Consider the following 13,983-nt stretch of genomic DNA (forward strand, 5'->3'; position numbering starts at 1 on the left):
GATGTCCAACGACCGCGAGCCTGGAAGGCCAACCTCAGTGTCCAATTCGCGAATCCCGCGTCGACGTCAAACGCGAGATCTCTACATGCTCAATGAACAGAAGAGTATCTTACACTCGGCACATTTGTACTTCAGTGGGGATGGTATTTGCTAGATGCCGTTCTAACTGATAGCACACGTTCCACGACTACACGGCGAACACTAATACGATACGGGGTGAGCCATAATGAAGTCGAGCATTCTCCTACCCAATCTCACGGGCTCGCTTCTTTACTCATAGTTCAGATGAATTCTATAACGACTTATGTTAGGGGCTGCTACGAAGACTTGGGATTTTTCAGAGATATTGCAACGCCACAGAACTCCTTTCTCTATACACTCGGCCTCGAAGGAATCATTCTGAACTATCACTGCTTCATCCAACTTCGTCTTCTTATCTTTACCAAAGATGGTTGGTATCTTCTGCTGCCGTGTGTGAAAATAGGTTGCCGAGCACAACTTTCCGAAATCTTCATATTAGGATGCTACATACTTTTGATGACGTCGCGTGGGACGAGATACTCAACAGATAGAACCAACGAGGGTGACTCCCATAGACCTCTCAGGAATCATCTGTAGTCTGGAAAAGTATGTTTTAGTACATGTGCAGTAGGGGAAAAAAATTCTTTTGCCTCTCCGGCGCTCGTTCTCGAAAGGATGTTTCCGGAGACTAACCCGCAACAGTTCCTCTCATACTGTTCTTATTGCTAGTAAGACCTTGTATCTATTTGTATCTGCGATATAATGGGAAGGCAATGTAATTGTGGAGATGTGGTACCTGGCCAAGCCGACTCAATTACATTAAGTAGCTTTATGGAGCTGATTTTACGAAGTCCACCGTTTATTCTCAGAAGTATAACATCAGATAAGCGATCAGACCAATGAAATTATTTCCCGCATTATGAGGAGTTGTGTAGCTCGTCTCTAATGGTACCAGCTGCCACTGACCTTGGAATCGCTAGCTCTGCCCCTAGCCGGTACCCGAACTTCTTGTTGTCCGAGAATCCGTGGTCTCACTTCACCGGCATTTATAGGATTTGGGATTGAATGAAGCGCGGGTTACATGCTTCCGACCAATAGCCTTTTGGCTACTTTCACACTATTTGACCTGTCGGACTTGGCACCTACTTACACCTCATTCACGTAGTCACTCACAACAATATTGAAATACTCAAGTACTGATGGAATCTAGATTCTTGAATCATTGGGACCTGATGTTAGTTATGGTGTGTCTTGTATCGAAGCCGCGATTGTTCTTAGGTATCTTGATATTTTGATATGTGAGCAATACACTGCCCGCCATACATACACCTCTAGTCAAGTCATTGCTACAAGCCCTGTTAGATGCTAGCAAGTCAATCTAGTATCTCTGTTTACATCACCCCGTTCATTTTATGTACCTAGACGAGTGACGCATGTTTCTCCATGGTGGATCATTCTATAAGCTTCCTTAAGTTCAGGGGCAATACTCTAAAGTAGTGTTATCAGCCGCATTAACTGCTAGTAGCTTTGTCCCTCAAGGCTGGGCACCTGTGATTATTTGAATCCTTGCCAATTAACTTTTGGTAAACAGCCGATCTTGTGGGGTGGATAATTTCTCTTCCCGTTCAGCGATCTGCTTCTAGCTCTAAGCTTTGATAGTTCCTGAAGATCCTCCGAACCACGACTTATCAACAGGTATATCTCTGTACTATATTAGTATTATCAAATTTAAATCACACTTTCACTATTATGGAATGTAAGGTCTGGATATGCAATTGTGAAAGCGGATAGAGTATTGGAAATTTCTCCTGATTCTTTCGTCGTAAATCAGGAAACAAGAGATAACCTTAATTCAATTGTATTAACCTTAATTGGAAAGAGTTTAGTATGTTTTGGATTTGATGAGTTGATGCTGGATTGAGCTTTCCGAGCATTGGGATTTTCTTAGTATCAGTATCAGAGACAGGAGATCTCCAAGATCAATTGAAATCAAGCAAGTGAACTATAGATGGTAATTGTTGACAATGGCAAAAACCTATAAGAATGTGTTGTTTTCCTATCCTTCATCCATCATCTCATCTTCTCTACATTCATTACATTCCTTACATTCCTTTACAGGTATCCCACGTTCATTACAATCCAATCAAAAAACCTCAACCACCGTCAAAATGCAATTCACAACCACCACACTTATCGCCATTCTCAGCGCTCTCGCAGTTGCATCTCCTATCGAGCCACGTCAAAATGCAACGGCGCAACAAGAACGCCTCTGCACTTCGGCTATTGACACAGCCATGTGCTGTCAAACCACTCTTGCTGGTGTTATAAACCAGACCTGCACAACTCGTATGTTTTATCCTAACCTTGATCTTACAGATGACTTTTGTATACAAGCGCTAATTAAATTGAAAGCTGCCATCACACCTATTAACAAGCAAGCGTTCCGAGCATACTGTGCTGCTCAAGGACAAGATTCTTCATGTTGCAAAACTCCTCTTGTAGGCGATGGAGTTATCTGTACCCCTCCTTAAATGGGAGGCCGATTGTGATGGAAGTCTGAAATTGTGGAGATCTGGATGGTTTTTGCGAATGAAATGAAAAGTTTGGTTGAAGGGTATGGCTTGGTGTACTGTATGATTATTGAGGACGGACGCATATTTTCTCTGATTTTGGATGCCATTTTGAAAGGATGGAGGAAATCTTATTTTTGTAATTTGTCTTTAGACTGCTTTGTCAATTGTTATATAAACGAAATGTTTCATGCACATTTACTGACAACTGAACGGGTTTGAATGAAAATATAGTGATTTGCCTCTTTCTCTCCAGATATATCTAGAAAAGCTCGAGAGAAATTAAAAAGACCTCCATCCAGGTCCGAATGCATCGATTTCGCATTAGTTGGTTTCCTGTTGTTGTAAAATGAATGAAACTGAGTTAAAAGGGTGACAATAGAAGCTATAAACCAACCCTGGTTGATTGCAGCAAGTAGCGGATGATTTGGATGAAATTAAAACGATGTAATGGTACAGTATGTGTATACTATCCCATTCGTTCACCGTGATAGGCTGAAGGCAACATCCTAAAATGAATAGTAAATCAGGGTAATTACCATGTCAGTCCGAGCCATTGACGGTTGTTGTGGGATATCCAACGAGAAGTACGAGACTTCGAGTGAGACACTCCCAATAACTTATCATTGTTTCTTATATTACCAAGAAAAGTGATCAACGATTGAAGATCGACAGAACTCTTGGTGATTGAGGGAGACTGTGGCTGAGCAGTGGTAGAACATCACTAAATTCTTGGAATGAGACAAGACTTGATATGTACAATCCAAGCTCGCTTTGCAAACTCGGGAGAAGATATCAGAGTTGGTAAACATTGATAGGGAAACTCTTGATAACCTCTACTGAGTTCGTACGATACAGATGATCAGAAGTTCAGCAAGAATAAATATAGCTTACTTGTGGTCATCAGATTTGGGAATGTTGATACAACATTCTGAGCAAGGGGTACTATAGCACAGAAGCTATTAAGTCAGCATAGACTATCACGCCTTATTAAAAATGATACCGGAAATAGAATAAGTGCGCTCGGGTCGTGGATTGGCACGATTGTCAGCATGCCTATTGAACGTGTCGTATCTGCTTACTCCTGCTAGAAGATCACATATGCAGCTAACACGTCATGGGGATCATATGATTCATAAAAAGCGTGTCAACAGCTTCGTCAAACTGGTGTCTCTACTACCGGTGGAAAATCACCAAAGCGGAGGAACATGGTTTGCCATCGCTGGAAATTAAACTGGCGCCTGACCGGCTGTCAGTATTCGCTCCTAAAATTGATGAACTAGCACACCCAACTTCTGATCTTTAGCTTACAACTGCTAAAAAGGGGATCGAGTAGCTGAAAGAAGCTTCTGATGGTGCTGGAGATAGTTCCAAGTTTGCGCGCGGATCTTCAGGAGCAGCTCATAAAGCACCCACGAAGGTCAGAGATGAGGTGGAATAAAGGGATAGTAAAATAATTGGGAGTTTTAGAATATTACTGAAGACGAATGTCAAGCTTTGCATGACTTTAATCTGCTGACATAAATCCAGACAAATGAACGAGATGACAAAAGGCTAAGTAATATCATAATTGATCAGTCCGAGCAGCACTAAGGGCCTGTTCGTATTGTTTTTTTAATTTGTTGATAAAATAATTTAGTCTAAATTTTGTAAATCTATAAAATGTAGAGTAATAAATATTGACAAATATCATCAAATACTAATAAAAGTTGTATTATAAATTTAACAAGGTTTAACAAGGTTATTATACAAATTTTCAAAATTTGTAAATTTACATTTTATAGCTTTTTGTAATTCAATATCAACATTCAGTAAATCACTTTTCTTCAATTTTATTATCAATATAGATTGTTGAACAACATTTGCATTCGGTAAATGCTTATTTAAATCTATATTGCCAACAAATGTAGCTCTACATCGCCTAAAAAATCGATCCGAACGGGCCCTAAGAAGCTATGGATAATCACATAAGAGCCTTATAAAGCCGGGGTCACTTTTTAGTTTAAGGGACCTTACACGAAAAGGCTCTATGCAATTGTGATGAGCTGAGAATAAGAATAAATAAAATAGTCATCTAACGAAGTGCGGGGAGGTTCTGAACTAGAGAGATTTTGGGGGGGGGGGGGGGGGATTGGGGAAGCTTTTGATGCTTAGAAAGCGTGATAGAACAGCATATACAAGGTATTATAATACTATCAAACTCCTAGACGGAACTGATAATTATGTGAAAGAGGGGGCAGCTCAGAAAAGGAAGTCCGCTCAAATCAATTTATGGCTGATTTGAAGAAACACAAGGAAGGGTTTGGAGTTTATGTGGACCTTATCTCACTGCTGCGCCTTGCAACCATTTGGAAAGGAATGCAGAAGGTGATGGATAAAATTTGAACCTTATATATTTAATTCCACCAAGCGCCCCTAAAAAAGGATATAAACCAAATTATATAAAAAGTAGAAGTGACATATGGGAAACATAAATTGAGATCCGCAGAAGATATCACAGGGATCATTTCTATTAAATTTTCTTGATCGGAAGGCTAGCCATCCAATATTTTAAAAGAGTGTCAAGTAATACTGTGAAATGCTGCTGATCTCTAGCGACTATGCGGATGTATGAGTGTTTATATTGTAAAATAATGATTAAATATTTGAGTTGTAAAGGAGCGTATTATCTATAAAACTGTATCCAGCAGCATTCCAATCTCTGAGCTCAATAGAAATCATCCAAATTGTGTTGGCCCATAGTATAGTCGTTTGAAACCGTCTATTATTTTCCACATCGAATCAATCGAATCTAACCAGAGCCGTGCCCTGCTGGAAGAAGAGCAAGAAGGCCGGCGGCGCTTTCAGCCCTCTTGACCTCCTCTTCGGATGGCTCTCGTTTGTCAGAACCATGCCCAGCAGGAAGCAATGCGAGGAGAGAAGCTGCATTATCAGCTCTCTTGTCATGGCCTGCTGGGAGGAGGGCGAGAAGGCCAGCGGCAGTATCGGCTCTCTTATCAGAGCCATGACCTGCTGGAAGGAGAGCCAAAAGACTAGCGGCGTTCTCAGCTCTCTTAACCTCCTCTTCAGATGGTTCACGCTTTTCATGGCCAGCTGGAAGGAGAGCGAGAAGACCAGCTGCACTATCAGCTCTCTTGTCATGGCCTGCTGGGAGGAGGGCAAGAAGACCAGCGGCAGTATCGGCTCTCTTGTCAGAGCCATGTCCTGCTGGAAGGAGAGCTAAAAGACCAGCGGCAGTATCGGCTCTTTTGGATTCCTCTTCTGGCTCACGTTTCGAGGAACCGTGGCCTGCTGGGAGAAGGGCAAGTAGTGAGGCGGCGTCGTTTGCCCGCGCTTCAACATCTCTTTCAACTGCAGAGGCAGCGAGGGAAGCAAATTCGGCTTGGCCACGAGCTGTTAGCTGGTCGAATTCTGCCCCAGCGGAAACAATTGCAGCGTGAAGGTCCTCGATGGGCATACCCCTCTCAACTACGGATGGGGTAGCAAGGGAGGTAGAGGCGAATGCGACCAGCGCGAAGGAAAGAATGGATTGATTACGCATATTGAATGTAATTTAGGGGATATGTAGACAGAACAAAGACTGAAATAATAAAAAAGTACTTGTAGATGGATTGATAAGAGAATACGAAATTAATTGTATGAGCACCGCTGGGGAGAGAATGAAAGATTCTGTGCAATCTTAGAGTTTATATACATGGAAGAACAAACTTGTGTTCCAATCGCAACTTTGCAAATATTCGAAGATGCTTACACCGGAAGCTCTTCATCCAGACCGATCTGAATTCATGCAAAACTCCATGGATCAAGCACCTTTACAAAATGTGGTTTCAACAAACAAGCTTCTAGAGCTTTGACTCCCGTTTGTTCTCCGCCGTCACTCTCACTCGGCAATGTCAGTGCGCATGGAATTATTGTCGTAGGAAACGGAACGCGTTTGGAACGACCTGGGAAACCATAATGCGATATTTCTGATCAAATAGTGTATCAGAATCTCAACTTTCATTGGATCGCAACATTTCTGCCGACTTGTCCGACGATTCTGAAGCTTAGCCAAAACATTCGTTAGTCTGTGGCGATCAACTTTGAGAGTTCAAATATAGCACATTGAGGCCATCTATTCCCCTTTATGCTACTGCCATGATCGACAGCATACGTGTCCATTATTCTAGAGCTATCAGCTAGACAAATCTGGTGGCACATACCAGACATAGTGTTGTATCTTGTGGCGTTTTCTTGGATCCCACAATCAAGCTTTCCTTTTAGCAAGCCTGTGCGGCGTAAGAAGACGACGCAAGGCAAATGCATTGTGAAATGCGATTGGGTAGCTGGGGGAAGACGAGGTACGAATCGAGAGAAATAGTGTCTCGACATCAAACAATCTGTTCTACATTGTAAAAAGTATGAATGATTGTATACACGTCGATCATATCATGGGGGAAAACGCGTGTTCAAAAGGCGGCATCGCGCGGCAGAATAAACACGTGATGATTTCCACATCATACCTCCACACTCTCGACTTCCTTCAAATGCCCTTTCGTTTGCCTCCTGCGGGAAAGTGCTGAATCGCAGCTTTGTTTCAATCTTCAGATGTCCTTAGCTAAATGCGATGGGCGTATCGATGGCAATGGCTAATATGGAGTTATTTTCGGCATCACAATCTTCTTCGCCATGCCGTCCGCTGTGTGTAGTGTACGACAAACTTCATGCTAAGTTTAAGCCTTTTGACCTTTTCTTGAAAGCTTAAAGGCAGAAAAGGTTTCCAGCTATGATTTTGATTGGTTGACCGAGAGCAATATATTAGGAGACACAAAAAAACATCAAAAAGCCTCATCGCTATTTAGTGCAGACACCTTGTCAGTATCAAAACACAGAACAGCATACAGCTTCGAACGTATTCATGACTGCGCTATACACCTCATACACATCAAGAATTAACTCTCTTGCTTTGGGCCATCCGTCAGCAATGATAACCCCTATTTTTAGGATCAGAATACATGGCTAACCAGCCCGCTACGCAAAGATTTGATGGGCAAACCTTCCACGTACACTATTTACAGGTCGAGCTGATTTTGGCGGAAATCCGTCGATTAGTATCAGACCGGGAGCATTTGAGAAAGCTGCGCTTGACTGCTACTGTGGCTGATGGTAGTGATGAGGTCTGGTTTAGGTCTATTGGCCATAAAAGGGTGTCAGCCTCTGAGTTTCTTGTCGGAAATGTGGGCATTGACCAACTTACCATTCACCAATCTGATGTTGAAATGCTCGGGGGCGATTGGTCATGAGTTGGCTATAAGGCTTGAAGTTGTTGAAGGCCCAAGACATGGCTTTGTCGGTGGTAAATTCACAATTGGCAATTCTCTGGTAGATGCAGCTATGAAATCTAAGAACAAAAGATTCGTGGTACGCGTTGAAAAGGATTTCGTTTTTGAGGTAAGCAGTGAAGAAATTTTCACAGAAGAGGAAACAAGGTATCTTCACACTCAGCTCGATCAACCCAGTGGGGTATTCAAGAGGGATCAGGTAACACACTGTCACCAGACGTTCGCGATTAAGTCCCTCAACATCTCTTCCACTGCACCATCCAATGTCTCATAACCCAGATCAACTGCCCCAGGAAGCCCCGAAAGCTTAGATATCCCCGCTGTTATTTGCTTTTGGGATCCTTTCCTTCAAGATAGTGATTCCTTATATGATAAACCCAAGTGGTGAAAGCTTGTTTCTCTTGTCGCAGAGATTTATCGGTACTCGGTCGCATCTGTGCCTCATATCTCGAATCAAGCATAATTTGGCAAACATACACCTATGTTTTGTGTCAAGAATCCAACATAGACGATTGTGATCAGTAAGCTAATACTTCGTAGACACCGTTCAGAGTACCATATAACCCCCTACTGCCTACTAGTTTCTTGGTTACTATTCTGATATGAACAAACTTCGATTCGAACAGAGCTCATAATTCGACTCGCGACGTCTTGGAGAACGTCATTTTGCACTTCTACCCCACCAAAAAAAGTTTTGATGAGCCAATGGCGAATGCTCGGTATCATCCAACCGGTCATTAAGCTTCCTCGGACCCAGATAATTTTGGTGGGCCAGCGGCGATAGCATCTAGTTTTCATCTAAAGTCAGGAGAAATTTCTATGCGTACCAATCATCTTTGAGGTCAATCTATGTTTATGAGTCATTCGGTAACATTGATTTATCATCACAATCTAAAATAGGCAACATGAGATACTATGTAAAAATGTTCGTGGCATAACTATATATTTCGCTAATTCAATAAACGACAACGTTATTTCGCATTGATTGATTGTACAGGCAAATATTCAACAAACAACAATGACGCTCCCTTTGAAAGATAAAACAGCTTTGGTGGTATGGTTATATGGATCCTTTATGGCATTATACTTGTGGCACTTACTGACTTCCATTCTTCTAGACGGGTGCATCCATGGGAATCGGAGAAGCGATTGCAACACGACTTGCAAATGACGGAGCCAACCTAGTATTACTTTCTCGTAGTAAAGTAAGTAATCTTTTGTCGGTATCTTGATGGAAAGGAGTTAACGGTTCCACCAGGACAAGTTAGATAAGATCAAAGAGAATATCTTGTCGAAAAGTCCTTCCACGAGAGTTTCTGTTTTTGCAATTGATATTCAGAACTACAAAGATGTTGATAAAGCGGTTGAGTCTGCTGTGATTGAGTTTGGGTCTATTGATATTCTCATTAATAATGTAGGTGCTGCTCGTAAGAGGGTAATCAGTTTCTAGGAATATTAAATGAGTGTTAACCCCGTGTCCAGGCTGGTCTAGCATTAGGAGCTCCAGCTGCGTTCTGGGAATTATCTCTTGAGCTCATTGACCAAATGAATACAACTAATATTTCCGGCACAATGTACACCACGCACTCTGTCCTAAATCGAAGTATGATACCCAACAGCAAAGGAACAATCTTAAATGTTTCATCAGTAACTGGTCTTGAAACACCCCCGTTCTCGGGAGAGGCAGTCTATCATGCCAACAAAGCATGTATCGAAGCTTTCAGCAATAGTCTGAGGATGGAAACAGCTGGAACTAATATACGCGTCATGGTAATCCGACCTGGAGTTGTGAATACACACTTCCATCTTCAGAGAGTCAAATTTGATCAGGATGCCATGGATGAGTTTACATCTGGATATCCACCACTTGTTGCGGAGGACATTGCGAATTCTGTAGCTTTCATGCTTGAGCAGCCTGAGAGCACTACAATTAAGGCTTTAGATTGTGTTCCAACTGGTATGTAGTTGATGCGAAACATTATCTCCAATTACTAACATATAGCTTTTGTAGCACAGAGATCTCTTACCAACTTTGATCGTGCGTGGAATGAACGCAATAACGGATAATTCAGAGACAAGAGCATTCAATTCCGAAAAATATTCACTCGATATGAACGATTCTTCGCGAAGAGATTTATCCGTGCAATCCGTGCCTGAGAGGAGAACACAGTATCGACTTGGCAAAGGCTCGAAGCTAGGATAGATGATCATAGATACAAGATAGAAAAGCTCGGATTGATAATGAAGTTATCCTCTTCAATCCTACTTCGCAGATGTTTGTGTTTCTTTGTGAAGGCTAGTGTAATGATAGGCTAACTTCCATTACTCCAAGAGATTGATCCATTTGATACTCTGTAGAGTTCTACGCTGTAACATTGTGAAGAGATTCTTCGCATACAAAAACGGAAGCCTGCGGGCCTTGCCGCACTGTATAACGCCTGGAATGGGAACCAAGTTGAGGATAAAAGAAACATTATGTTGCAGGCATGTCATCAGTATGATAGCGAAAAGGCTGCACAGTATCCGGAAATATGTTGTTTTTGACCCTTAGTTTTATCTGTTGGCTGATAATATGCCAATTGCAACGGTCTCTCTTGGCAGAGAATTCAAATCAACTTTTAGAGCTTTCATTTCTTAATCCAAACCAAAACTTATAGTAGGTTTTAAACGTCTGGTTTATGCTTACAGAGGTATTGTTTTCGATTATGGCACAATACTTTATTTTAGCCCTATGAATAACATCTCCATTCGTTAAAGAAATCCCCTCTAAAATCTACCCGCATCTATAATGATACACCGACTCAGTCTTTTCGGCCTCACATGAAGCACATTCTACCATCTATTAAGGCTAGGACAAAGCGAAAGTAGTAGGACCAGTATAATGCTCAAACCCACCACTGGTACTCAGCTCGCTGGTAGGAATCACGTAGCTTCCGGTCCTACTGGTATACGTAATCTGGAGGGAATTGTAAACCTTAAGACCCTCAGAAGTGCGCGTGAACCAATAGGTTATACCGCCGCATCTGGCGCCCTTTGTGGCAATGTCAGGGAGCTTCCCGCCAGTGGTTGAGAGAGTAGTTGAACAGGCTGTGGAGCTGCCAGTGGTTCCTGTTCCTATCGCATACTCGAATGAGTACCTGACGGGCGTTGTCAGTGGATGGGATGAGGGTTGATAAGATGATGCTAGGATGCTTACGAGCAGGATGTGCTGCTAGTACACGCAGCTTTAAAGTCGGTAATGGTGAAAAGGGTACCGGCACGTTCTTGGATGGCGGCAGCTGATGCAGTGGCAACGCTGAGTGCAGAGATGAGGGTTGCTGAGAATTTCATTTTGGCTGGACTGAAAAGTTATGGGAATTTATATTTCCTGGAATTGAATGAATGAGGAGAAGTATTCAACAACAGGAAGCCGGCCCTGTTTATACTTTGGTACTCTATTAGCTCACAGGACGGCATGGAAACAACATCTCTCCATATCATCAGTTAAGACGACAAATACACAAATTTCGGTTCTCATACTCTATTCAGTAGGTCCTTAAGCTTAAATCTCGGGACCGAGTGCCATTGAAATGAGGCTCTTCTTAACTTACCAATAAACTAATAACCTTAAATTGTTAATTTAAACTTTCTGACAGATGGGTCTTGCACTTTTCGATTGACACCGACTAAGTTAGATTCTTTACGTACTTTGGATGGAATGTATCCTATCATTCAATAGGAGAAGGAAGAGACGTGGGGCAAAGATTAGATTAGATCGTTTATCAACAATCTGATAATCTGGTCTACAATGTAAGGTACATGGATCAGGTTAAAGACCTAAAGTGGACTTTAACTGGGAAAGACCACTCAGGTATGATATCTACGAAGACTGCCTCGACTAATAAATCAAGCGGATCCTAGCTGTTCAAAGTGGATTTTGCGAAGGGACAAAAGTGCCAAATCACACATGCAAGTATTCACTCAACCGGCCTAGGAAACTTACTTCCTAGCGGGATTTATCCACTTTCTATGTAGGTATTTACTGTACAGATTTGTGTTGTACTTACGTCTGTTGACGAATTTCTCATGACATCTTGCCATGTGCCATGAGAAATTTTAGATGTTTCGAAATCATGCTATGACTTTATGAAATCCACAAACTGCGTTCTACGACAGTCATCTACTCTTTGTTGGTTGTGAATCGATTGTGCCGTGGTGGATGTGCGATTTATGCATTACTTTGAATCTCGGGGTTGTATTTTTTTGTACCTTTGAAGACTTTCTTCACGGATCCCGGCATATTTGGATTGAAGAAAAGTGGTCGGGTCTAGTGATATGATTGCTCTATTGTTATACCCGCTACAAGTATCTGCATTAGTGTTCTGGATTAGATGTTTATATATTGGTGCACACCATTCTATTATATGTCGTATATGTATATTGGAGAGTTAGTTCACCAATTAGCCTTATGTCAGTTGTCAAGTAGCGACAGAAGGACCTATGGGGATTTGATTGCTCACATGTCTTGATTATGAATTTTATCGTGTAACACTCTTACTTGGCCAAATATCGTATTGCATCGATACTTGGATAGATTGTGGTGTTACCTCACCTCGTGATGGTTTAAAAAGCATTCGTTCGTTGACGGATGAGCATCTAATAATGTGCAATGTTTTTTTATATTCTCGTCTTATAGTCTCGTCACTGAAGAATACGAGGTGGTATTGTATGCGGGGTAGTCAACAGGGGGGTTGGGCTTATCCGTCTGTACCCTCCCCCCATACTGTACACTGTCAGACTGTATACCTCGAAACGTTCCTGCTTTGGGCATTTTGGTGTCCAACTCGCATTTTGTGACATCCGATCATACCTCGCACTCCTGTCATATTCAGTCACATTCAATCATGTAATCAAGATAGTTCTACCACACCATTGTTCCTTCCCACTTATTACTCTTTTGTGTTCATGCTAATCGTGTCGATCTTTTGGATGTGCGGTGAATACGAGCTCCTTCCTTGGCATCATCATCCCACCTCTACGCCTTCCCTATTGATTTTGCCTCTGTCAAGAGACATGCCATCTTACTATATAAAAGAAGTGCTTTTTCCATGAAAACACCATCTTCATTAACACACATCATTAACATTCCGTTCACTACAAGAGAACCAATTCATACATACAGGATTTGATACTATTAATTCAATCCATCAATACTAGATTGCATTTGCAACTGAGAAATTAATTCACAAAGTCGAATATCAGAGTTTAACATGCGTACCTCATTTATCCTCACTGGCCTTTTGGCTGCAACTACTCAAGTTACGGCACAATACACAAACCAATCCGCTCCATTTTCCCTCGCACTTATCTCCTCAGACGATAGCCTGAACGGTGCCACTCTTTCGCCTTGTCATGAAGGTGCAGCTATCGAAGGACTTTGCCTTGGCCCTTCAATCTCTAGCCCAAACGCTACTTTTTCCACCTTCAACTTCAACACTTCCTCCTACGACACCAGCTTCAATGCTACTATCGGTGAAACTGGTATTTTGACGTGGCTACTTCAAGGTTCAGGATTCAACCTTTCTTCGCCTTTCGGACTTTCGTACAGCGCCACTAGCAACGTCGCGATGCCATTGTTTACACCTAGCACGACTTCCACAACGACGGTAGCTTTTGATGAGGACAATTTGTTGAACATTCAGGGTTATCAAGATGACACAGTATCACCAATCAGTTTTGGTACTGAAGCTTATTACAGATGGTACATCTGTGAGACGTACTGGGGATACCACTACACCACTTTGGCTTGGGTTGTGGGTGAGGATGAGCCACAAAACCCAACTTGCGTGAAAGTTGATGTTCAAAGAGTTTTCACCTAGACCGAGGTTTGTTAATAGTTGGTAGATGGAACTCTGGTGGGATGGTTGTGTGGGCGTTCACCTATAATTCAAATGACGGAGGAAACGAAGGCATGAGACAAATTGATGACGGGAGCAGTAATGACTAATGGAATATATAATCGTTTCAAAACATAATAGTGTCTTCGTACTTCATGATTTTTACTAGTGATTATAATGATCTGATCTCGGCTT

At 42.0% G+C, this 13,983-nt stretch overlaps 5 protein-coding genes across 5 annotated transcripts; 3 read left to right on the forward strand and 2 right to left on the reverse strand.

Annotated features, from left to right (window-relative positions):
- The first annotated feature begins 2,047 nt into the window (after positions 1 to 2,047).
- Bhp3 lies at positions 2,048 to 2,788 on the forward strand. Its single transcript, XM_001560130.2, has 2 exons — positions 2,048 to 2,367; positions 2,434 to 2,788. Exons 1-2 carry the CDS (start codon positions 2,190 to 2,192, stop codon positions 2,550 to 2,552), a joined length of 297 nt encoding a protein of 98 aa, XP_001560180.1. The 5' UTR covers positions 2,048 to 2,189; the 3' UTR covers positions 2,553 to 2,788.
- A 2,410-nt stretch (positions 2,789 to 5,198) lies between these two features.
- Positions 5,199 to 6,240, reverse strand: BCIN_06g00520 (hypothetical protein). The gene has a single exon (XM_001560131.2). It carries the CDS (start codon positions 6,130 to 6,132, stop codon positions 5,383 to 5,385), a length of 750 nt encoding a protein of 249 aa, XP_001560181.1. The 5' UTR covers positions 6,133 to 6,240; the 3' UTR covers positions 5,199 to 5,382.
- Positions 6,241 to 8,876: 2,636 nt separating this feature from the next.
- On the forward strand, positions 8,877 to 10,171 carry BCIN_06g00530 (hypothetical protein). The gene is made up of 5 exons (XM_024693298.1): positions 8,877 to 8,966; positions 9,031 to 9,117; positions 9,171 to 9,326; positions 9,395 to 9,869; positions 9,924 to 10,171. Exons 1-5 carry the CDS (start codon positions 8,931 to 8,933, stop codon positions 9,977 to 9,979), a joined length of 810 nt encoding a protein of 269 aa, XP_024549084.1. The 5' UTR covers positions 8,877 to 8,930; the 3' UTR covers positions 9,980 to 10,171.
- A 473-nt stretch (positions 10,172 to 10,644) lies between these two features.
- BCIN_06g00540 (hypothetical protein) lies at positions 10,645 to 11,468 on the reverse strand. The gene is made up of 2 exons (XM_001560133.2): positions 11,109 to 11,468; positions 10,645 to 11,049 (listed from the first exon to the last, which is right to left on the reverse strand). Exons 1-2 carry the CDS (start codon positions 11,240 to 11,242, stop codon positions 10,761 to 10,763), a joined length of 423 nt encoding a protein of 140 aa, XP_001560183.1. The 5' UTR covers positions 11,243 to 11,468; the 3' UTR covers positions 10,645 to 10,760.
- A 1,357-nt stretch (positions 11,469 to 12,825) lies between these two features.
- Positions 12,826 to 13,923, forward strand: BCIN_06g00550 (hypothetical protein). Its single transcript, XM_001560134.2, has one exon. It carries the CDS (start codon positions 13,162 to 13,164, stop codon positions 13,768 to 13,770), a length of 609 nt encoding a protein of 202 aa, XP_001560184.1. The 5' UTR covers positions 12,826 to 13,161; the 3' UTR covers positions 13,771 to 13,923.
- The last annotated feature ends 60 nt before the right edge of the window (positions 13,924 to 13,983 follow it).

The sequence above is a fragment of the Botrytis cinerea genome, chromosome 6 (genome assembly GCF_000143535.2).
Source record: "Botrytis cinerea B05.10 chromosome 6, complete sequence".
In the NCBI taxonomy this organism is placed as follows: Eukaryota; Fungi; Ascomycota; class Leotiomycetes; order Helotiales; family Sclerotiniaceae; genus Botrytis; species Botrytis cinerea.